Raw genomic sequence first — 24,955 nt, forward strand, 5'->3', positions numbered from 1 at the left:
CCGTCGCTTCCCAGAAGTCATGGCCGTCGATGCCACCTACTCAACCAATAATTTGGAAATGCCTCTTGTATGCGTGGAAGGTGTCCATAACCTCGGGGGAGACACTCTTAAATCGTTTCTCATTGCCTTCGCCTGGGTTTCGAATGAGAAACAGGAGACCTACGTTTGGTTCCTTGAGCAGCTCAAGGCACTTGTTTTTGAGAATAAGAAAAGCAGTTCTCTATTTGTAACAGACAAATGTATGGCCTTAATGAATGCACTTGACATTGTATTCCCAAAAAATGTCAAATTACTATGCTACTGGCATATGTTGAATAGCGTTGAGAAAGCCTTCGCTGGAAAACTCAAGTCAGTTGCAGAGAAAGAGGTCCTTATGGAGTATGTGAACTCCATGATTCACAGCAGTACCAGAAGGGATTTCGAGGTTGCGTTGATGAAGTTCAATGCAGTATCTTCTGGTTGCGAAGTAGACGAAGGAGGGTCCAAGGTAGATGCATCGGTTTACTTTGCCGAAAGATGGATAAAGTGCCAGGAGAAGTGGGCAGGATACCTGACCAGCCAGCAAATGCATTTTGGGTGTACAACTACCCAGAGAGTCGAGAGCGCACACCAAGCTTTGAAAAGAGGGATATCAGCAATTTCGTCTTTGGGGCTTGCATTTGAAGCTGTCAACTCCTATATAGACAGGCTCAAAAGAGACTTCAGTGCTATAAAAATCAGGGAATCGACAACTGTTGATGTCTTGGTTGGCTGCAACAAGCAGCTTTCCAGGCTTTTTATGAAAGTCTCTAAGAGAGTATTGCTTGTTATTAATCAAGAACTTTGATTGATTAATAGAGACAATGAATTTTGTCATTGCAAAAACAGGTTTGAGTTCGGCTTGCCCTGCAAACACTTGCTGCCAGCTGGAAGGGAGCTCACTCTTGATGATGTTCTAGAAAGATGGATCATAAACCCTGTTCTAAAAGAGACATCTTTCGAAGAAAGTTGTACAGCGCACGTAATTGCCGAGAGGCCAGAAGAGTGGATGCAAGAGATTGTAAAGCTTGAGGCTCTTTTCCGCTCTTGTGAGGGCAGCCAGCAAGTGGCCAACCTCCTTCAAAAGATCAAGAAGGTTACTTCTGAATTCGAAGGCAAAACTGGGCACCCTTCGATTAACTTTCAAGCCCCAGAAAAAATTAAATATCCTGGCAGAAGAAAGGGTGGTGCACGTCCCAAATACCTTCCCAAAGACTTTGGTCGGGCAAACTGGAGGAAGATCAGTGTTTCGTCTGGTCATGTAAGATAAAAAAAATAACATAACAAAGTATTAATATGTATCTTGAAATACTAGGCTGGCCTTAAGGCAATGGTTAGACTGAGAGCTAAAATGAGGGAGGGAAAGCCTGCAGCTACACAAAAAACGAAAAACAACAAAAAACAAAACAAAAGCAAAAAAGAGCCTCTCGACCTAAGTAAGATGCTTTTTTATTTTACATATAATTGAGTTTATGAAAAAGAATCTTGTCATATATTTACATACATTTTTTAGTCGATGCTACCAAAAACAAAATAAAACAAATTAAAAAAGAGCCTCTCGACCCAGGTAATATGTGCTTTTATTTTATAGTGTAATTGAATTCATGAAAAGGAATCTAACCTTATACTAATATGCTTTTTAGTCGATGCCACCAAAAACAAAACAAAAAAATAAAACAAGAGCCTCTCGACCCAGGTAATATTCTTTCTCATTTTTCAGTGTAATTGAATCCATAAAGAGAAATATCGTTGTATACTTATATGCTCTTTAGTCGATGCCACAAAAGAAATAGGGTTTAAAAGACCCGCTACAGCTCAAGAAGATTACCAATATGACTATCGCACCTCTGTTGGCAAGAGGGTTAAATTCCAGCCCGGTTTTCCTGTCTCTCATGAGATAGTCGATGACGTTAAGGGTGGGTTTAACCCTACTGCTGATGGATGGTGTGGTTTTCGGGTCCTTGCCCATTTGATCTATAAAGATCAAGAAAAGTTCCCTCTTGTGAAAAGATATATGCTTGCTACCCTTCCAAAATACAGCAGCATTTACGCCAGCACGTTTGGAACCGATGTCAAGCAATTAGAAGACATTATAAAGCATGGTTCTGATCTCTGCATCACCAACTCCAACTCCAACTCCAACTCCAACTTCATCCCAGCGTGTTTAGATGCCAGTATGTGGTTTAGCACATCCGACTGTGCTCAACTAGCTGCGGACACCTATAAGCGACCAGTCTGCGTCTACTCAGACAACCCCAACACCCCTTCCGTATCGTTCCTTCCCTTCACCCTTCCCAAAAACATATCAAAACATCAACAACCTCTGATTTTCAATCGTGTTAACAATAACCACTGGACAACAGTACACCTCTCCCGCAATGTCTCAAGGAAATGGCCAACCATTCCTGTGTTATTCTTTTTGGGTTGTGTCAGAAACCAGATTCCCGACAACTTTGATACTTACTGGAACAAGTTTAAAGAGTTCAATAAGTATGATCGTAGAAATGCGATGTTCTCTTTTCTTTCCGATCAAGAGGAACATGTTGATCTCACTATAACATAATCTTTTTTTTTACCTTTATAAATCTTATCAATCTGTTTCTTTGCGTCAACATAAGCTATCTATCACTTGTGGGTTAAATGACTCTCCGCTCTGTTTTTTCATAGAAATCATTCGTGGGAAGTACTTTACCCTACGAGTTACACATATATCCAGCGAATTAAAAAGCATAAATGTCGGGTGGTGTTACACAGATAGAGCCAAACTATCTTCGAATATGTTATATTATGCATTTGTATCTATTTATTTCATCAATTCAAGTCTTGGCTCTCTATAACTTTGGATCCAAGTAGTGTATAGATATATGTATGGGTTCTAGGATTTTTAGTTGAATTGAAAGGGTCGATCATGAGAAAACTAACGTAATATCTCAAAAATTTGCTTTTTTTCAATAAAATAAAATATTGTATTTGCTTGTAGAATCACTTTTTTCTCATTTGTTTTCTATGAAACTTTTACTGGATTCATATGTTATCTGAATATATGTAATTAAAAACTTTTTTTGGTCTTATATGAATATTTTTCATTTTTTTGTATTTTTGATAAAATATCTCATGTACATGTTGTAAGGAAATGATAGAAAGAGTTTTTACAGAATAAATAAAAACATGGATTTTATAAATATATATTCGCTTAACTTCTATGCAAACTTTCTTAGGCATAAAAGGCTTCATTACCTTTATATCCATTATGAAAGTTTTTGAAAAAATGCAAATTATATGGATTATAATCTTTTCCACTTAAATCACACAAAATGAAAACATATGATTTATGTCTCAAGTTAAATCGTGAAAATATGACTCATTAGCAGCCACAGGTATGTGATTTGTTGACGGGAGCCAAATAAATCTTATATCTTACAAATACTCGATTTTAGTTACCATTTTTGTATAATAAGTTGATTCTATTTTTGCTTCTTTGCCTTATAATATTATATCATAATTATAGTAAGAAGTAAACTTATTAGTGTTTAACTATTAATTATGACTCTAAGTAGCTGTCACTTTATCTAATATATATTTTTTTTAATGTAAACTACATTTATTCTACAATTATCAGATATACTTTTTTATATGCAAAATTAATTAATACTATATGTATTCTCAGACATTTTTGCGACTTTGTTTTTCTTTTCTGAAGAAGATTTAGCAGTTTTTATTAGTGTTTATCTTAAATAAGTATTAACAAAAGGTAATGTTTATTACATTAAAGGATATTATAAGCCTAATAAAGTATTTAGTAAAGAAATTTCAAATTTTATAAGGTATTTTTTCGATAGGCAAGATATGAAAAGTCGTGACTTTTGGGGGACGACGTTTCCAGGGTAGGGCACGACATTTTCTATTAGGATATAATGTCTTGAAGTAACATGTTAGATAGTTTTTTATTATTCTATATATATATCAGTTAATTTATTACATATAGTATAAAACTTTAAGTATAGAATTATACATATAAAACAACGCTTTTATATTTAGTCAAAGCTATTTTTTTATATGAGAAGATTTTTTATTATCATTTTGCCCAAAAACAGGTCGTGCCTCCTAAAGAAGGAGAGGTATATGCCTGGAGACAGTTTGATGAATGCACAAAGTTTGGGAGCAATTTAGTGAGCTAATACGCATGAGTGGAGAAGGAAAAGACATAATTAAATAGAGGAAAGAAGCGTAGAAAAAGCTATTATCCTGCCTTGTATAAAAGTATCTTTATTATGATAAGTATGAATCCTTAGGGACCAGATATAATTATTTGATACCGGACAGCAAGTCACAATTTGTGGTCCGGTAAAATCAAAACAACGTTTCCCATCAAAAAGGTAGTGCCCCATCCTGAAAATGTCGTCCCCCTAATATTAGCGGTTTATGACACCAGAATGGGATAGTACACGAGAAAAAGAAACAATATATTGCAACCTTTGTATTTCTTTCTTTATTAAATGATAGGTTTAATATTTTATCATTTGCACAACTTCCCTTGATACCATAACTCCTTTGCGGAAGGTTAGGGGGGGGGGAGATTGGTTTCTGGTTCAGGTGCAAAGAAGAGGAAGAAAAAAGAGATATGTTTTTTTTTGTTAAATACACGTTTTTGTTCTTTCTTTCTTTTTAACCACATAGGTTACACGATAAAATTAATAAGAATTATTTATTGGTTCTTTTCTGCCAATTAAATAATGCATTCCTCAGGTACATAATACGTGACTGACAAGTTTAAAGAAAAATTAATGTATACATCATATAAATATATATATATATATAGAAAGAGAATGGCTCAGAAGATTAAAAAGAATGTACCTCATTAACAATGGCACCACCATCATTATCTATAGTTGAAAGAATAAAACGTGATCACTTTACTAATAGCTTTGCAAGTCAATCGCTTATTAATGAAATTAAACAAGTGAGACATCCTTATATATAATTGCACACTCGCACATTTTTTTCTTCTTTCTTTTGTAATGTATATATATATATATATATATACAGATGCGTGTAGTGTGTGAGTAAATGTATTGATCCAACGTGATTTAGTTACAAAGCGATCACGACTGGGAAGCGGATCTAATTTTACAAGAGATACGAGACATCTATGATGATCCTAGTCACCCACTCTATGACTTTGTAAGAGACCTTTACAAAATAGAATAAAATAAAATAAGAACCTCTTGTTGATTATTATTATTATTATTATTATGATAAACAAATGATCATAATATATATATGTATATATATATATATATAACTAGGGATTCGAGCTCTTTACAACAAATAATCAGTTTATTAAAAAGCTGTTGTCAACCTTGTCAAATACTACAGAGGGCCAGACTATAAAAGGATCTACTGGCTTATCGACAATATTGCCTGTGAGTGAATTCAAGCGTGTGGTGTATAGTGTATACATACATTTTCAGTGTGATGAAATATTTGAATTTACAAATTACACATATTTCATATATTACTAGAGTGAAAGAGAAGAATTGATTCAAAAAGTAGAGGACGGGATATTGAGAAAGTATTCCAATGTAGAGAGCTTTGTGATGGGAGATAAGTTAGGTGAGTGTTCAAATAAATAAAGAAGAATAGAGTAAGCAGTTGAGAGATCATTTATGTACTGACACACGCGCACGCATATATATGTATGTATGTAAAGGCCCAGTTTCTGAAACAAGACATAGACTTGGTGTGGCTGCAGTAGATGCAGAATCATTGCGATCTACTGTAGAGAAAATAAAGAATGGGCTGCAACAGAGAAGGTTTGATATGCCACTCGGAAGAATTAAATTGACAAGACTAGTTGTGGAATGTATTGAAGTAAGTGCTCAAGATTTTATTATGATTATGATTATGATTATTACTACTCTTTTTTTTTCCTTTAAAAAAAAAGCATACATTTGAAATATGCGTATATTTCTGCATGTGCATCTGCATATGCATCTGCATGCTTGTGTGTATGAATCTATTACAGCTTCTTATTCTTTATTTTTTGATCATTTTTTTTTAAAATAATAATAATTATAATTCAAATAAAGTAGCTCATGTTGGAAGTTCTGGACACAACCTGGTCGATCATGGAAGAATTTAGACTGAAGCATGAAAAAGAGATGAACACAGTTTATGACGAGCACCTGGGAGTTATGGTTGATAGTATTATATTAAAAACAAAGCAAGTATATGCATATAATGTTAATAATAAAAGAGAGAGAATATACTAATACTAATACTAATACTAATACTAATACTAATACTATTACATAGAATACTGCACATATCTGTCTTATTGACTACCTATGACAAAACAATGGTTCCAGCTCTTGAATCTCTCAGGTATAATCCTTCTTATTTTTAAAAAATAAATATAAATAAATTAAATGTTTTGATGATTAGAAATGCGCTTGAAAAACAACATCAAGACGTTCAGGCAGAGCTATCGTTTGCAAACAAACAAATCGAGGAATATCATTCAATGGGACCTGAATTTCGTACATTGTGCTCTGCTTACTTTGACTTATTGACCATGATCCAAGAAACCGAAGATGATATTAGAAGGATAAATAATGCTTGAAATAAAACAAAAAATAAATGCCAATACTAATACTAAAACTAATACTAATACTAAATGTTGCTGTTAAAAGTATTATTATTATATAGTAGCAGTAATAAAGAATTGAATGTATTTGAATGAAGAGCTTGGGAAAGAGGGGGGAGGAGGATGGGTACATAAGAATTTTTCTTTTTTTTTCTTTTTCTTCTTCTTCTTTATCTAGTACTGATATGCTTCACGAGAAAAGTTTGGATCTTGAATGAATGCAACAAGGACCTTGCTGCCGGTCTGTAAAAGAGGATGTCCTGCCACACTATTACATCAACCAAAGAAATGAGTATACACATACATACACAAGTAAAAGGAAAAGAAAAGAAAAGAAAAAGGTCTTGCAAAATATACTATGTTTTCTAAAGCCTCTTTTTTTTTCCTTTTCCTTACATTTGCAAAAACCGTTCTAATCCTTCACGACGCTGCTCAATCACATCATCGGAGAAACGATTGGTAAAGACCTTTCCGGGAAGAGAAGGAATGGTCACTCGTGTTGATTCACGTTCCAAGACGTCCCTGAACCATTCGAAATCTCTGTAGCGTCTACGGACCAAGGATTGCTTCATTTTGAATGCTGGTATATTTGTCTAATATAGATATAGATATAGATTATATATTAAATATTAATTAAGATTATAATTTTGTTTTAAAGTTTTGTCCCTTAATTGTTTACATTTAAAGATTAAGTAAAAAAAAAAACAAAAAAACAAAAAAAAGTATATACTTTACCCTGCAGACAATTTCATAATCTGTATATAGCTTGCGTCCAAAACCTTTTAAACATTATATGTATATTTGTATATATATACATATATATATATATTATGTCAAGGTAAAGGTAGATGTATAGTTATATGTGTAGACCCAAGCACAAGTAGGAATACAAGCAGGAATACAAGTACAGGCAATAGGCATAAATACAAGCACAAGTAAAAGTACACGTACAAGTGCAAGTACAACCATAGCCGTAACCATAACAATAACAACAATAACAGTAACAAAAATAAATAAATAAATAAATAGATAAATAGATATATATTTATATATCCCTATAACACCCCCTCGTATAATAACTCATACTCATACTCATAATTATAATGATAATAAATGTTTATTTATTTATTATTATTTATAATATCTACTTTAAACTTTTATTTTATTTTATCAAGCTTTATGTCAAGATGAAGATGAAGATGAGCTTACCATGAGTATGAGGGTTTCTGACCTCAACCTCTAGAAAATTCTCGGGAATCCCGTAACGTTCTTCTATAGTTTGTTCCCGGACGATTGCACCAGCCATGCTCTGGAATGCTTGGAAACGAGGTGCAGTAGACATGATTGTTAATGAAGTAAATCAAATAAAAATAAAGTAGGATAGAATAGGATAGGATAGGATAGGATAGAATGTCGCGGCTACAAAAATAATAATAAAAATAATAATAAAATAGCGAGATAAATAGTATTCTCTGGTTCCAATATATATATATATATATGTGTGTGTGTAGTGTAGTGTATTGTGGCTCTCTGTGTAACATGATATGAGGAGGGTGAAGAAAGGGTAGAAAGAGGGGGAGAAAGAGGGGTTGGAAGGGTGGGATCAATCCTGAGCCCTAAATAAATAAAATCCCTTTATTGTTGTGTCAATTTTGAGGTAGGATTATATTAATAAGAATACAAGAGAAAGAAAGGCATACATATCAGCAGAGGCACAAGTACAGGCACAGGCACAGGCACAGACATAGCCATAGCAATAGACACAGACACAAGCACAAACACATACACATATAAAAAGAAAGAGAGAGAGAGAGAGAGGCACATTTATACGTGCGTACGTATGTATGTACATATACAGACATACAGAAATAGATATACTTATACAGACATACAGAAATAGATATACTTATACAGAAAATCAATATAGTTTATTATATTATATCAGCCCCCTTTAATTTCTTTATATATATATATATGCCTCTTTTTTGTTCTTGTTCTCGTTCCTCCTCTTTTAGCATTAAGAAAAAAAGAAGTTTTGTATTATGTGAGGGCTTCTATTAAATAAGACAATATGTAGTAAGCTGCCGAAGTAATCCAAGATGAGCAGAGATAGGCGTTGTCATGGATATGACCGTATCCATGGAAATAGATAGGTTGCTATATAAAAGAGGTAGCTGTGACACAGGCATTCCAATATTGTGTTTACTGCCGATATCACTATTTGTTTATTATTAAAAATAACTATGTGCGCAAGAGAGAAAGAGACTTTATAGGGCTATTTCTGATGTAAAGCTAAAGGTAAAAAAAAAAGTAAAGTAGAGGTAAAATTTTAATGTTCACATGTGATGAGGGTTTGTTTCAAAATGTAAATAGATATATAAATACCTGTAATACACATCTACATACACATCTACATACACATACACATACACAGCCATAAAAGAAAAAAAAGAAAAAGCTATTTAATTCATCGGATTCTTTTTTTTTATTTATTTATTTTTTTATTTATTTATTTGTTTTGAATTTTATTTTATCTTATTTTTTTCTTAAAATTCTTGTTCAAGATCCTTGTTGCTCTTCTTACCTATACCAAGTAGAAATAACAATAACCCTACGACTCCAATAACGGAGGGAAAACAGCCCAATTTTTATCCTTTATCCTTATATACCTTGTTTGTTACAGTCGACTACTAACTACCAAACAACCAAATTGCCCAGCCATATCACGAAAACGAAATGCCCAGAATATTCGAATTACCTTGTGAAATACACTGCGAGATCATGTCTAACCTTACAGAATATGACATACAGCATCTTGGTGGGGTGTGTTCTATTAAATATATATATATATATTAAATCAAATCAAATTAAATCATATAAATATTATCAGAAATAAATTCTCAACGGTTGCCTTTTCTCTTAATTTTTTTTTATTTTATTTTTTTGGATTTACAAGACCTGTCACTACTTCAAACTATTGACTCAAAACCAAGATGTTTGGAAGGGAATGTTCAAAACTCGATTCATTCAATTCAAGACCGTAGATTCCTCTCAGATCAATTTCTCATGGAAGGATCTTTACCTTGAAAAAGGTAATATATACATATCATTATCTTATTCCTTATTCCTTGATTATCAAGACATCATTTATATGAATTAATGTAATTCATATAATCTATGTAGCCCTTTTACGATTATCGGCTGCACAGGATATGTCTATTGCACACAATAATGCTCCTTATTGGGAGATTATACAAACAAGAGAAAGTTGCTATGGACACACAGCCAAACTAGGTTCTGTCTGTTGGTTAGATGTAAGTAAATTTGTCCAAATTACCTATCAGTATTACTATTACTATTGCTATTGCTATTGCTATTGTACTTGTACTTGTTATATTGGCAAAATAATAATCAAAATAGTTATAATAAAAAGTGACAATAAGTAATAGTGTAATAAAAGGAAACGCAACTCTCGATGAATTCTAAACATGCGTGATCTCCTTCCTTTCCCTTCCTTTCCTTTTACCCCCCCTTCACCTCCTCGTACTTTCTTTTCTTTTTTCCTTACAAAACCAAAACCTAAAAATCTAACAAAAACAAAACAAAAACAAATAAAAATAAAAATCAGGTCAATGGCATAATAAAGCGTGTTCCTCCAGGTGTATATCAAATCCAGTGGCGAATGCGAGTTACTTCATCTGCTCAATGGAACGAACCTCTTGATTTTACAGCATCCTTGGAGGTAATTGAAAAAAAAATTATTATTATTATTTTTTGAAACATTCTTTGTATTTTTTTGTTTGTTTTCTTTAAATTATACTAATGACAATGATATACAATATACTTAAATGTGCGTACAGAAAAATGGAAAACCACTAGAGACTCCTATAATCAAATATACCACACCAGATCGATTTTATAGACAAAAAGAAATGAAGGGAGGATCTTGGATGATCGCCACATTACCGGAACACTTGAAAATAAATGACAGCTTTGGATTTACTGATGTCAGGCTCTCACATGAGAAGAAGTCTGGGCAATGGAAGTCTGGACTGGTAAAGTCAAAATAATCATAACCATAACCATAATCATAGTCATAGTCATAGTCATAGTCATAGTCATGCTCATAGACACATCTATACTACAGTAATATCTTTCATTTGTTCTTTCCTTCCCTTTCTTTCTTTCTTAAACACAAACAAATAGGCAAACAAATGATACTAATGATTCTATTCTATTCTATTCATTTATTAATACTCTTTTTTTTAGGAACTTGACTGGGTGCGCCTGGTGCCTGTTTCTCACAAGATCAAGTATTCTCGACACAATATGCTTATCAATTTGGACTATGAGATCATTCAAAGTAATAAGGACAAGTCATCGAAATCAGTTACCATTCAAGCCACCCAAATGGCACTAAGATTAGGTGAATATGTAGTCAATCGTGTATTTGGTATACAGATTCCATTTTTAAGCAGTTTAAAAAACTATAATAATGAATAAAAATAAAATAAAATAAAATAATATATAACACCTTTGTATTTGATTTGTTTTTGGTTCAAGAGAATTGGGTGTAGAAATATTATTATTATTATTATTAATATTTTGAAAAAAAAGGGGAGGGGTAGACAGATAAAGAGATCAAAAGCGAAAAGAAAGAAAGAAAGCAAACAAACAAACAAACAAAGATAACAAGAGTGGAATAGGGTAAAGTAAAATGGAGTGGAGTAAAGTGGTATGGAGTAAAGTGGTGTGGTGTGGAGAGTGATAGTATATACATATATAATATATACTATAAAAATAAGATAGTGAGCTATTATTATTATTATTATTATTATTATTATAATTATAATTATTATTAATTATTATTATTTTTGTTGTTGTTTTTTATTATTTTGGTTGGTCATGGCTACTGTGATGACCTGGCTGCTGTTTGAGGTGTCGACCGATTCGTTTGACGAGCATGGTCATTTTGATACCAAATTTCTTCTTTCCTGCCGAACCTTCGTGGTCAGACTGTGGAAAGCCTCCCGCCATGGGTTGATATCCACAAGTACTTATTTCTCGACTGTAGTTGTTTATGATCGGGTTGTTGGCACTGATAGGTGGAATAACAGGTTGCACCTTTTTCCGGTAACTTGCGGCCTCTTCATCATCTGATTCACTTCCACCCACAAAACCTTGATTATGATTTTGATGATTTTGAGTTTGAGTTTGATTTTGATTTTGGTTGTAGTGAGTATGAGGATGAGGGGGAAGAGGAGGAGGAAGAGGATGGCTGTTGTGGTTGTTGACTTGTTCAGTCTGGTAACCTTGGTAACCTTGGTGACCTTGGTAACCTTGGTAACTTTGGTGTCCTTGGTTGTGATTATAGTTGTGATTGTTGATGTTTATGTTGGTATTGTTATTGGTATTGATGTCAGTGTCGTCGGTGTCATTGTAGTCATTGTGGCGTGGATATTCTTCGTGATAATGGTCGGTAAAGTCATCATTGGGGTCATGGTAGTAATAATCTTCTTCGTCGTCGTCTTCTGATTCGTCGTCTTCGTCTGTTTGGATAACTGTGCAGACAACAACAACTTGTTCATTGAAACTGACTTTACGTTCTCTTCGGTTTACTGGCTGGACCGATAAGTGTTGATCTTGTTGTTGTTGTTGTTCATAATGATGATGATATTCTGCATTGGTTAGATCTGATCCGGCAAAGGGATGATCGGCCGGTGATGAAACGCCTGATTCGTCGGGTCGTTTCTGGGTGCGGATCGGCGATAGAGGAGAATTGAGCGGCGCTCTTCTTTGTGAATAAAATAAGAAGATTGGAAATAAATGAATTAGTTTTACATATTTTTTTTTATTTAATATTGTGGTGTGTTAAGATAAAGAAAGGCGGATTCTTGATCAATTTTTTTTTCATCAAAGGAAAGTAATATATAGGAAGCTTACGGATGATCTCGAGGAACAGGTGGGACTATTTGTTTTTGGGATTCGTATTTTGAGGTGGTTGGTGACTGTGAGAGACTGAGCTTTTGATAAAAGTAGTACGATTGGGATTCACCCACGGTCGGTAATAAGGCTGCACCGGGCATGATTGTGTCTTGGAAGTTTGACTGTACGGCCATCATAGTCATTTCTTATTTGTTGAAGTTGTTAAAGCTCTTAAGGCTGTTAAAGCTGTAGGTTGTGGTTTGAGTAATGAAAAAAAAAGGGGAGGAAAGGAAAGAGAAGCAAAAGAAAAGAAAAAAGAGAAAGCAAAAGAAATATAGGGCTGGGAAATTTAATGAATGTTAATTGCTAATATGATTGATTTTTCTATGGTTTCTTGGTTTGTCTTTTAGACACATGTGAGAGAGAAAAATCAAAAGGGTATATTTTGTGTGTTTGTGTGTGATGTATATATATAGAGAGAGATAGTGTAGCTCAAAAAGAAAAAGAATCTCTTTACAATATATTTTCCCCCTTACTATTTTTGCTTCCTTTTCTCTCCATTATAGGCACCCTTCACATGCCGATCTCCCACCCATTATTTCCCTCATTTGTCCAGGCTTAATTCTCATTCTATTATCTCTTCTTCCTCTTCTTCTTCTTCTTTTTTCATTTGGCTTAGATTATAATCAAAATTCAACAAGACTCATTACAAACACAAAGATATATATATATATATCTATATATATCTATATATATTCCGATATTTTATTTTTATTTTGGAAACAAACCCTTGTACAACATAATATCTATATTTGATTACAAGCGAAAATCAAATCAAATCAAATCAAATCTAATAATGAAATGAAATGAATAATTTTTGTTAGTGCCTATGAAAAGAAAAAATTGCGCTTTTTATTTATTTAACTATATATATGTATATATATATATACATAATATATATATAATATATAATGTAAATTTGTATTGATTTGCTATGATCAAGTATCGTAGTTTGAATTATATTAAATGTCAGAAATAAAAATTAAATTAGCGGATTTCTCCATTCATTAATTTTTTGCACCCTTAATTTTTTTTTTATATGGACAATCAATCATCTTATCATACACAGTACTATGAATATTTATATAGCCCTCGTAGTGAAACATTAGACTTTTAGAGCTTCTTAAGAACCTTTTTCAAGAGGTTCCTCGCTGAGATTGGACTTGCTCAAAATTTATAAGGATTACATCCAACGTGAATAATGACATCAATAACTAACTTAATTATTTATTTATTGACAGCATAGAATTTCCGTATTATTTTATATATTTTTTCAAGGGGCTAGACAGACTTTTTTTTTAAAAAAAATAATAATTCCCATTTGCTCCTCCTCCTCTTCTTCTTTTTCTTCTATCTCTGGATGGGATTAAATAAAGTTCCCGGTTAAAGAGGCGATTATTCTGAGTTATACAGAAAAGCGCATATAGTTTTTATGGAGTGGATTGATTTTGTAAAAGTATGCTGCTGTTCTTTAACTCGACGCAAATTTATATGGTCACTGTAATAGAATAAAGATTTGTCTTATATTTATTCAAGTAAGAATGTAGATACAACATAGGGTCTAGAGGCAGGTTCTTTAACATCTATATATACAAATTATATTTTTGTTTGCTACAATAAGAACGTGAAACGTATTTGTAAATGTAGCTATTTTTAATAGCTTTATTTTTGGATTAAGAGGAAGAAAAGTGTGAATAAATATAGTGTATCCAATCGCAATAGTTCCTTTCTTTCCTTCTTCTTATTTTACTTTATTATCTGCTTTTTTATATGTAATATATATATATAGACAAATTTATTTATATGTTTTATATCAAATTAATCCTTATTTTATCCATGACACAGTAGATCACGCCAGGGCCGATCAGTTGTATCTAATTGGTGAATATGTTTACACACACGCATAACAGTCGTTACACTGTCCCGCATTCTAAACCAAAAAGTGAAAGCAAGAAAAATGATAACAACAGCAAAAACAACAATACCAAAAGTAATAACAATTTTTTTGTCAAGACAAGCTTGGCAATTTTGTTCTCGCTCTTTTAAAATAAGTAAGTAAAATAAAGGCTATATACACAAAAATATATTATGTGTAGACTTGAGTGCCATAATATAATAAAGAAGCAGCTTTATATATATTGAACTATTATAGCCGTCAACAAGTTTAAAACACTTCTTTATCTGCTGACTTGGAAAAGAAGTCCAGAAGTGACATATGATGGTAACAAGGTTAAGCTCTCAAATTTCTTGGCATCATTTTTATTATTTATTATTTATTATTTTGGTATTAATATTAACCACAATGTACGTCACCAAACTACCTCTCTTTCTCAAATCATTCGTTTGTATTGAATGATAATAATTATATATATAAACATACTTGCTTACCAAGACAAGATATACACCGGCTTTTCTGTCATTCTAAATGTTCCATACTAGGATATAGCTCTATATAAAGAGACCAAAGAAAAGAAGTAAAAGTAAAGGTAGAAATATGTAAGGGGTCGCTTTTTTAATATATCATATAAAATAATATAATTATGATAATTGATTGATTGATTGATTGCTTTGTTTCACTAGATTTCTTTTTTTGGGAGAGTTCTTTATGTTTTTATATATATATATATATAGGTTTGTATGCCAACATGAGAGTGAGTCAGTGAATAAGTGTACCTGCGTACCTTACCTGTATGTAAGGCTAATAGAATAAATTCAATATGTATATGTTTCTTAGTGCAAATTATTATTATTACTTAATAAACAAATAAACACCAGACCTCTAAAAGTTATAGTCTTGATTATTTTTACATATATCATTCGATGTTGTAAATTAAAGCAAACAAATCAATTTTATATATCTAATTATTTATCACAACAATATCTACTCTTTCTATTCGCTTACTACGCTACTCTATCCTTCCAAACCCCCCTTTTGTATTTAATCTTATATTTACAGTAGGGTCTTTGGAACCAGGGATCAAAGGTTGAATTAACTTTGTATTAGAATCAAAATCATTATACCTACCCCCATATACAACTTGGGCATTTTATTTCAATCGACCCTAAGACAGAATAAAGTGGAAAATAACATATCCTTACTATTCTGATTATCTTATTCACTGCCAAGACATACAATAAATATAAAAATTAACAAGAATAATTGAAACATATTTCAAATATCCTATTTTATTACCTTTTTTTTTGGTGTTCAATTCCTGGTATTTCATTCGTGTTACAGAAATACATTGACTAGAAATGACCAGAAATCTGGCTTATTCTCCACACTAAATAAGTGTTTTTTTTTTATTTTTTATTCTTAGCCTTATTCTATTTCACACACATGTATTGTTGTTGAGTTTATCGATTATCAGTCCAAAAACAAATATATTTTGTACGACAAGCCTTGTCAACTTCAGATATAAAAGAACACACCAAATTTCTTTTTCACTAGAAATCACAGATTATGAACATTCAATTCTTGTTTGAAAATGGGAAATGTTCTGTCGTCGACGAGTATGACAGATCTGAACCAATGGATTATATTGTTCATGAAGAACAGTTTCGTCTTGAAACATTGAGCTCTCATACACAATATTTATCTCAACTGCCTCTGGAGAGCGAGAAAAGGATAGATGCAATGCAGGTAGAAAAGGAGGCAAAACCTAATGGTGATGTTACTATGAGGGAAGCTTCAGTGAAACAAAACTATACACGCTATTCTGATCAGGACAAAGTGAGGTTTTTCAAGCTGTTGTTTTAGAGGTGTTTGAGTGCGGCTGCTGCTGCAACCCAGCTTGGGATTCATGTTCATACAGCACAAAAATGGGCTAAACAATATGAGAAGGGTTCTGACAGTATCTTTGAGAAACAGAAAAAGACTGACCGTCCACGTATTCTCCATGACGAACACAAAAAAGCTATTCTCGAGTGCATTGATGAGAATCCTTCCATCGTCCTGGACGAAGTAATGAAGAAGTTAAAGCAAATGTTTACCGAATTAAAAGTATCTAAAACTACTTTGTTTGATTTTGTAAAACAATACTGCAATTTGTCTCTCAAGAAAGCTCGACTTCAACCCAAAGATTGGAATAGCGAAGAAAAGATTCAAGAGCGGTTGGATTGGATTCGTAAATGGGGAAAAAAACAGACAGGGATTTTGCTTTCATCACCAGGTGAAATGATTTTTCACCAGCACGAATTTATGTTTTGTACAACCTGAATTTTGTTCTCGCCCTGGGCGAACTTGCTTTCCAGAAAGTGTATATATATATCTTTTCATTTGGTGTGGACAGACTGAAAAGTTCAAAATAAAAGTTCAAACAACTCTGATTGGCTAGTTTTCTTCCACTGCCAATTGGATTGAGAAGATTGTGCTTTTAATAAAATAGATTTGTCACAGTCCATAAGGCCTAGAAAAACACAGTAATTTTTTTTCATCTATACAGTTATGCTACAACTACATTACGATCATCTCATGTTTTCATGATTTCTCAAGGTTAGTTTAATGTCATGCATTTCATTTGGTTGAAAGGCTAACATTACCTAATTTAAGTAGGAGACTTACTGCTGTACAGAGTACCTTTAGTGAATATGGCTCCGAGTAAATGAGCAAATTCGTTCTGAAACATCTTGACATGAAGAATATAATTGCAGAAACTTTACAGAATGTCAATTGAGACGCTTATAAAGTTGGCAGCGCAGAATAGGATGACGGTCTTTGATATGATGCGATATACAAGCCTATACTTTTGTATTTGAACCAGCTGCTTATTATTGTATTATGGCGTATTATATATATACAGCATTTTCTGTTTTGCTTATATGTAACACTCAAACGATAAGAATAAGTACAAGCGATAGACCTCGCTACCACAATATTTGTGCTTTATCTCTATCATGCGAGTATTGGGGAAAGAGCTATTTAGTCAACACAAATAGTACTCCTTTTGAAGTCAATGAGCCCCACCCATTTACTCCATTGTCAGTTTTTTATGATATGGCAGCAAACATGTTTATTAGAAAACAATTTCCGGAAGGATCTCATAGCTCAATCACTATTTCGAATAGCCAGAGGGTTTCTAAAACAGTCTATCAGATGTGAGATAGAGCTCTTGGATACACTGGCAAGTGTGTGTAATACTGGTATTCAACATTACTTAAGAATATTAAACACTCTAAAATGTATGCAATACACTTCCACGCCATTACAAAAAAAAAGTTGTTGTTGGAATTCAAGAATTAAAACAAATAAAAAAAAAAGGCGCTTTGAAGACGTGGATAGCAAAGTGCCCTCAAACAATCGTGGATGCCAAAGGTACCAATGAAGAAAGGTATGGGAATACCATGAAGTTTGTTGAAAGCTATAAATCAACAACTTAAAGAATGAGAACTAGGGAAGTTGTTATTCTCAGCCTCAGCAGAAAATCGATTTTATTAAGTACAAGAACCCTGAAGTATTGTGCGTGCAGTAGAACAGATTCAGAAGAAGAAAAAGGATTGGCTTTTTATTATTTCTTTCTTAACCTACCCATCCTTTCATTGATGATAAGAGTTTTATTTCTGAGTAGCATATGTTTGGATATATGTCTTGTTGGCCGGTTCTATTTTTTCAAGTTTCAATTAAAAGAAAACGCAACCATAGGTTGATAGAATAATAAATAAGAAACAAGCATCTAGACCAGCTTAACCACATTTTGGCATATTTCGTTAGAGTTAGGGGGCTGAATCAAGTGTATAAGAACCTTTATAGACATTCAGTAGGTCCTTGGTTATAATATCAATGATTCATTAATGAAAAGGATCATTCTGATCAAAATAGCCAATTAAATATAGAGAATCAACTATAAGTCAAAATTGGCTTAGCCAGGTGTCTTTAAATGCTTAAGTAACATAGTAGAGCAAATTTAAATCCACCATATAAACTTTATTTGACATTGATTGCTTAAATATTGATCAAAACATCCCATTTTTTCACTCTTAAAAAACCATTTGCTAATAAAATTGGCTATTTGCACCAAAAAGTCCATTTTGGATACCCACTTTTCCTCAGAGCAACATCTAAAAAAAAAATGAAATTTTTCATTTTTTTTCTACTAAGTAAAGTTGTGTAGAAAGTTAATTGCTCATGCTCAGTGCTTGTTTGACCAACAACAGACCAATATTCATGGAGACATCAGCATATGTAAAAATACCAATATCGATATTTCCACCACCAGACACTATCGTTTAAATGTCCGGCAATAAAGCTGTATATTGCAGAAAAATCATTCGTACCGTGAACATTGCAGGTTTTGTGATTATTTAGCCCATAGTGTTATTAAAAATAATGACATTTATCAAAAATGCAACATTGTAAATAATGTTTTATTTCTTAAAGCATTTGATCATTCTAATAACTATGTTTAACTTAACAAAGACGACAAGGACAACAGTTCTGAGAAGAAGGGCATATCTCTACAAGCAAAGTGCATTATAATCAAGATACAAAGGGATATTAGCATCGAGTCCTCTGAAAAGTGATAAATACACTACATAAATATTTGATGAATACAATTGACGCAATTCGATATAAAACGGAATCAAAGTGTAGTGTTATTTTTGGATGCCTTACATTCTTCGTTTCAGCAACATTAGGTCTATTCTATCAACAGGTCTACCATTCACCGCTGTTTGTATAATAAGAATTGTTTCTCATTATACTGTCAAGATAATAGACAAATTATCCTTTCCAAAATGATTATGTTTCAAAAACACACTTGTTGCTCGATATAGTGATATATGGTAACTGTATATTATTATTATTTTATCATTATCACAACACAGAGCTTTGACTATACGTTTATAAGATGAGTACATATAATGTATTATACGTAAAGTGTATATTAATGAATCGTTATGATATATATATAAAGGAGGGGCTGTTCTGAGGGTGAGATTTTGTCAAAGTTCTTATTTATTTATTTATTTTCAAGGTTCTGAGGGTGGTTTCTAAGGTGGGAGCTTTGGTCAACCAGTACTTACTTTCCACATTTTTTTTTATGTTTCAATTTCAATCCTCCGTATTTCTTTGCTGTTGTGGGAACATAAAGTCACATTTTCAACCTAACCCGCCTTTTACCACTCTGTTTCTCATTGGACAAGAGAGAAATACAAGTAGAAGTAGAAGCAGCAGCAAAAGTAGAAAGTAAAAGTAAAAGTAAGAGAGTAGCTCTTTTTAGTATAACATATTAATTAATACAGTTAATATAGCTTGTCCAATTCAATAGCTTGCTTCACTAGATTCTTTTAATAATCGGGTTCAAAAAGCTACGACTAATACACGTTTGTAACAACAGTGTGTATGTGTGTTTATTAATTCAAGACGATTGATTTTAAAGGAGAGATTCACTTGTATATCGAGTACAATGATGAACAGAATGGTATAATCTTTTTCTATGATTGTAATTTCATTTTAACAAGTACGATGCCAAAAATAACGACAAAAGTGATCCAATTCATTCATAGTTATTGACTCTAAAGTAATGTAAAGTAAGAATTTACCACGGTGTAAGCTTAAACCACACATTTGTTGAATAAGATTTTTTCTTATCATTGATGGTGATCAAGTTTATCTTACGATGTTTCCTGTCAAACTAAACGTTATTACTCCTTTAAGTCTCTTTAGTTTTCAGAGCACTATTTATACATGTCAATTGATTCTATGGCTTAAACAGAGGGAAAATTATTAGCTTTAATTGTCTAGTACTGAATATATTCTTAAACTCAAGCTCACGTACATTATATATATAATAAGTGGTTGAAATTTTGTGCATGGATTCGTACAATCAAATCTGATTACAGCTACTTTATCAAGTGATTTATGAAAGATATCGATTAAATGTGTGTGCGTTAAATGTTTCGATTTTGATATTTGGTGTTCCCACATTTTAAAGAGGCTAGACAAATGATTTGTTCTTATGGGGGTCCGGTTACACCCTGTCAAATATATGTATTCCCTCAAACATATACGACAAATAAGGAGGCTCCTTCAAAAAAAAAAGGTCCTGTCTTTGTTTCTAGCTAGTATGGCTTGAATTTGATTTAATGAATTTATTGTTTTGGTGTTGATTGATTATAGGTTTCAAGGACAAAGATTTCTAGCTATATTTCTAGCTATTTTGAAACTTAATTCCATTAAAAGAAGAAAAGGAAATCTTCCGAATTCCTCAGTAAAATTTATAATTGAATTAAAGTATGTAAGAGGTTTATACGGACTATTAGTAGATGCAGACAATCATACGCAGCGTCTTGTAGAAAGTTTGATCGATTTCGAAATATTCCTATCTCAAGAAGATATCTATTGGTATGCATAAAGTACACTGTTAATAATGCACACACACACAAACGCTGTGTATCTTGTATCACACAAATATATCACATTATAGAAAGCCTATTTCTTTTTTCTTATTCTTACAAGGAAATATTAATAACAATCAAGATCTAAGGAAGTTTCATAATTTTGTGTATCAATTGGAAAAGTTTCGTTTTTTCAAAGCCTTTTTTTTAAAAAAAAATCCTAGGGAAGTATAGGGTTAATTGAGATAATTAATTTATAGAGTCTTGAGAAAGAATTGAACAAGCCAAGTATATATATATATGTATATATCTCTTTGAATTGACTAAGCTTTATCTAGTTACAGATACATGGCTTTTGTACAAGAAAGTCTGGTGCTAGAAGAGTTTAAAGTGAGGATTAAAATATATAAAATAAGATGAGAAAGAGAGCTAGTTTAATAGGGTTCATTTTTAAATATTTAAGTAATTAATGAGATCACATGTGGGATGAAGGGGATCTCTGACGCCAACAAAAAGAAAGACGCCACATACTTATTTCAATTCTTTCCTTTCACTCCCCATTTTGTGAACTTTTATTTATATTTATATTTAAATATATATATATTATTTATTTATATATATTTATCTATTTATTTCAATTTTTTTGAAGACTTTCATATGTTGCTGGGCTTACCAACTGAACTTATTCACCATGTACTTGGAATGCTTCCTCGTCATTCCATTGCCAAACTTAGTCTAGTTTCGAAAGCCAGTTATTACACCTGCCTACCAGTACTCTATAGTCATCTCCAACTAGGATTGCGAATCCCCATTCAACAGTTAGACGTTGGCTTAACCAGGAATCTCTATCTCAAGGATATTGTCGAACGCTACACCAGAACACTAACAATAATATGCAGACAGGGTACCGGGTACTCACTCACTAAAGACTTGAAAACTCTCTTGAGCAAGTTAACAAGTATACATACCCTGATATTTGTTGATTTCGATGCATTACCAGTGGAGAACGTAAGACAGCTTGCGGCAGTATTACCCCTCGTTGAAAGTATCCAGTTCCGTTATTGCCATCTTATTGTATCGAGTAGCCACAGGATGAGTACCCATCTAAGGCCTGCTATGCTTTTAACAGCACGCTCTCTTCAACCCCAGCTACAATCATCATCTGAACACATCTTTCAAAAAACAACTTGCTTGACTTTGTTTTGGACCGACTTTAGCGAGCCTGCGATCCTAGAATTATTTTGCGCTCTTCCTCGTCTCCTGTGTGCCAATCTAGGAGCAAACCACAATAGGACATTTACTGCAAACGATTATGCAGTATCTGTACTTGGACGGAATTGTCCAGACATCACTTCTCTTTCAGTGTCTTTACAGCAGGTTCGGGAGGAGAGTCTGTGTAATCTGATTGCCTGCTTTGGTCGGCAGTTGCGGGATCTTTCTATTCGTTGTGATACTCCGCGCACGCTTGATGTTATAGCTGCCCATGCGAGCCAGATAAAACACCTTTCCGTCAGAGCAGTACCGTCTGTTCCTACCCAAGACACACATTTCCAACAGCGAAGAACACCTATGGACCAACTTGAGAATGAATCTCCTGAAGAAACACCTGAAACAATTGAGAAGAGATCTCAGAATAACATGGTCGAGATCTTGCATAGATGTCAAGGTCTCGTTCAATTGGAGATGATTGCTTGGAGAACACAAGAGATACCCAGCATTGTGTGGGAAGCAATTAAAGCCGTGGCTCAAAGACGCCAGGGTCGTGACCTCAAGGTCCAATTAGAAATTGATGAACCCAAAGCCAAAAGAAAAACGGATCTGATAAAGAAGAGGTAAAAAAAAATGAGTTTTAATCTGAGCTTCTTGGATATTTTGAGCCCAAGGGTAATTACATCTTTGTATGGATTCGATTACAAATTGATTTATTTATTTTCTACATAATGTTGCTTCTTGGGTGTAATGCTTATTTGTTTAATTCTGTGCTTTCAGAGGGTCGCCAAGGATGAGATCTTTGTATAACGTGGCAGATATTCCTCCTGCTTCAGACGACGGCGTCTCGTGGTTGTATCCTCTCAACTCACGTAGGTACAGACACCAAGACCAAGGGGTCCCCATAAAGAATCTTAAGAGGAAACAATCTCTTTCGAGAAATATTACACTTCGTATAGAAGAACTCCAAGAAATTCGAAAACAATTGATTCCCCTGAGAGCCAACGTTGATACGTCCCTACTTTAAAGAAAGAAAAGGATCAAATCAAAGTACACGCACATACAAACACAAACACACCTATATCTATCTATCTATATATATATATATTTTAAATAGTCTTCTCTCTTAAACTCTCTCTTACATTCACTTTAAATAATTCGTTGCATTGACTATTGTGTTACAACACAGATTTTACATCACTCTAATTTTGAAACACCCTTTTTTCAAATTCCCTTTTTTTATATATATATATAAACAACAGCAACAAAATGATATTAATATTAATATATAAATATGAATATGAATATGAACAAAAAAATGCACATTTATTAATATGACTATAAATATATAAAGTATTCTGTTAAAAGGATATAGGGCCTCCTTTTAATAAGCTAATAAGAAGAAATATAGTGGTCTTTAATTATCAAGCATCAAGTATCTGATTTCATCTCTGCCTTAGATAGTCTAAAATCCCAATGATATATACTCCTATCAAACAATGAACTTCCCCCCAAAAATAACATATAATAAGAGCTTTATCTTTTATTTGTATTCAACAATGAGAATTCTCCTGACCATATGCTGCGACTATAAATCAAACAATTAATGGTCTATGCACGTATGTATGTATGTATGTATGTATGTATGTATGTATGTATTGTTGGGTATATAGCCCATAGGCACTCTATTTAACAAGGTCTAATCGTTTTGATTATTTATCTATACTTGACCTTTGGAAAATTCATAAAGTGCCCTTTGCCGACTACTTTATAAAATAATTGACTGAAATTCCCCCAAAAAAAAACTTACAAAGATGATAATAAAAATGTCAATATAGTAAATCCTGCAGTGCTCGGGTCAAGAGCTTCATTAATCTAAGAAAAAGAATTTGGTTTATTGCATATGAATTATGAAAACAAAAGAATACTTTATGTACTGTGTCATAACTGATCATAGCCAACTGAAGTTATGTTTGATTTTATGTATTCACTATATTACAAGTTCTTAAAAATATACACATATATTCTTGTAAGGGGAATTATTAAAATGGACGTTTATGATATATTTTATGGTTTTTAATATAGGTATAATATACTGACATTTTACTCAAATACTCATTTTTATTTAATCAGACTATACAAGACATGCTGTTTATATTAGCAAATAAACTTCTTGGAAAGATCAATAGGGTGCGAGCTGCTCAATTGAGGGGTTTGGTCGTATTTGAGTACAGTCATCTTTCGGACGTTCTTCAAAAGCTCTTGGTATGTCTGGTCTGGGTTTTCGCTCAAGGTTCCTATATAAAAAAAATATGTATACATTTTTTTTAAGAAAAAAAAAGGTAGTCTCTTTGTAGGCGATCTATAGAATACTTACGAATTAAAGCATAGCTCATAGCACCTGTTGCCTCGTTCGATACAACCGCATCACAGGAGTATTCATGGTCATCACATCTACAATAAAATACAATCCAAAATATGTTAGGTATGCTTCTATATGGTCTCCGAACCCTATAAATTACCCTGAGAACATGATAACATCAGCTAACGAAGTATTTAATTCACGATGGTGTGCTTCGATTTGACGAGTCTTGATCATCTCTTGGCCAAGTTCCATGAATGAAGATATCAAGTTCATTGCTCCACCTTTGTGACTTGTAGAAATCCCCAAAAGTCCTTCTCCAGCTTGTCTTATTAAGCTCTTTGTCTTAATGTGTCCCTCAGGAGAATATATGTAAGGAAGATCAAGTGCAGTTCCCGAAT

At 33.0% G+C, this 24,955-nt stretch overlaps 8 protein-coding genes across 8 annotated transcripts; 6 read left to right on the top strand and 2 right to left on the bottom strand.

Moving 5' to 3' along the window:
* Positions 1-1,027: 1,027 nt before the first annotated feature.
* Positions 1,028-2,581, top strand: PHYBLDRAFT_167565 (hypothetical protein; the record flags this gene model as incomplete). The annotated part of the gene is made up of 4 exons (XM_018435671.1): positions 1,028-1,279; positions 1,334-1,454; positions 1,532-1,585; positions 1,791-2,581. 4 exons carry the CDS (start codon positions 1,028-1,030, stop codon positions 2,579-2,581), a joined length of 1,218 nt encoding a protein of 405 aa, XP_018292179.1.
* A 2,301-nt stretch (positions 2,582-4,882) lies between these two features.
* On the top strand, positions 4,883-6,640 carry PHYBLDRAFT_144595 (hypothetical protein; the record flags this gene model as incomplete). Its single annotated transcript, XM_018431248.1, has 8 exons — positions 4,883-4,978; positions 5,110-5,199; positions 5,325-5,441; positions 5,541-5,631; positions 5,729-5,889; positions 6,111-6,222; positions 6,387-6,402; positions 6,463-6,640. The coding sequence occupies 8 exons, from the start codon at positions 4,883-4,885 to the stop codon at positions 6,638-6,640; spliced, it is 861 nt and encodes a 286-aa protein (XP_018292180.1).
* Positions 6,641-6,838: 198 nt separating this feature from the next.
* PHYBLDRAFT_111858 (hypothetical protein) lies at positions 6,839-7,970 on the bottom strand (the record flags this gene model as incomplete). The annotated part of the gene is made up of 4 exons (XM_018428244.1): positions 6,839-6,932; positions 7,061-7,257; positions 7,400-7,443; positions 7,874-7,970. The coding sequence occupies 4 exons, from the start codon at positions 7,968-7,970 to the stop codon at positions 6,839-6,841; spliced, it is 432 nt and encodes a 143-aa protein (XP_018292181.1).
* Positions 7,971-9,400: 1,430 nt separating this feature from the next.
* PHYBLDRAFT_144597 (hypothetical protein) lies at positions 9,401-11,167 on the top strand (the record flags this gene model as incomplete). Its single annotated transcript, XM_018431249.1, has 6 exons — positions 9,401-9,487; positions 9,621-9,756; positions 9,848-9,978; positions 10,293-10,406; positions 10,525-10,719; positions 10,934-11,167. 6 exons carry the CDS (start codon positions 9,401-9,403, stop codon positions 11,165-11,167), a joined length of 897 nt encoding a protein of 298 aa, XP_018292182.1.
* A 66-nt stretch (positions 11,168-11,233) lies between these two features.
* PHYBLDRAFT_77540 (hypothetical protein) lies at positions 11,234-12,792 on the bottom strand (the record flags this gene model as incomplete). Its single annotated transcript, XM_018443268.1, has 2 exons — positions 11,234-12,458; positions 12,608-12,792. 2 exons carry the CDS (start codon positions 12,790-12,792, stop codon positions 11,555-11,557), a joined length of 1,089 nt encoding a protein of 362 aa, XP_018292183.1. The 3' UTR covers positions 11,234-11,554.
* Positions 12,793-16,112: 3,320 nt separating this feature from the next.
* On the top strand, positions 16,113-16,868 carry PHYBLDRAFT_63904 (Homeodomain-like DNA binding domain-containing transcription factor; the record flags this gene model as incomplete). Its single annotated transcript, XM_018441200.1, has 2 exons — positions 16,113-16,382; positions 16,410-16,868. The coding sequence occupies 2 exons, from the start codon at positions 16,113-16,115 to the stop codon at positions 16,866-16,868; spliced, it is 729 nt and encodes a 242-aa protein (XP_018292184.1).
* Positions 16,869-17,604: 736 nt separating this feature from the next.
* PHYBLDRAFT_63903 (hypothetical protein) lies at positions 17,605-19,168 on the top strand (the record flags this gene model as incomplete). Its single annotated transcript, XM_018441199.1, has 4 exons — positions 17,605-17,830; positions 17,910-17,979; positions 18,760-18,830; positions 19,065-19,168. 4 exons carry the CDS (start codon positions 17,605-17,607, stop codon positions 19,166-19,168), a joined length of 471 nt encoding a protein of 156 aa, XP_018292185.1.
* A 518-nt stretch (positions 19,169-19,686) lies between these two features.
* Positions 19,687-23,561, top strand: PHYBLDRAFT_186708 (hypothetical protein; the record flags this gene model as incomplete). Its single annotated transcript, XM_018439273.1, has 6 exons — positions 19,687-19,832; positions 20,766-20,990; positions 21,322-21,373; positions 21,400-21,445; positions 21,633-22,815; positions 22,973-23,561. The coding sequence occupies 6 exons, from the start codon at positions 19,687-19,689 to the stop codon at positions 23,217-23,219; spliced, it is 1,899 nt and encodes a 632-aa protein (XP_018292186.1). The 3' UTR covers positions 23,220-23,561.
* Positions 23,562-24,955: the final 1,394 nt, after the last annotated feature.

Source organism: Phycomyces blakesleeanus, assembly GCF_001638985.1.
Source record: "Phycomyces blakesleeanus NRRL 1555(-) unplaced genomic scaffold PHYBLscaffold_9, whole genome shotgun sequence".
In the NCBI taxonomy this organism is placed as follows: Eukaryota; Fungi; Mucoromycota; class Mucoromycetes; order Mucorales; family Phycomycetaceae; genus Phycomyces; species Phycomyces blakesleeanus.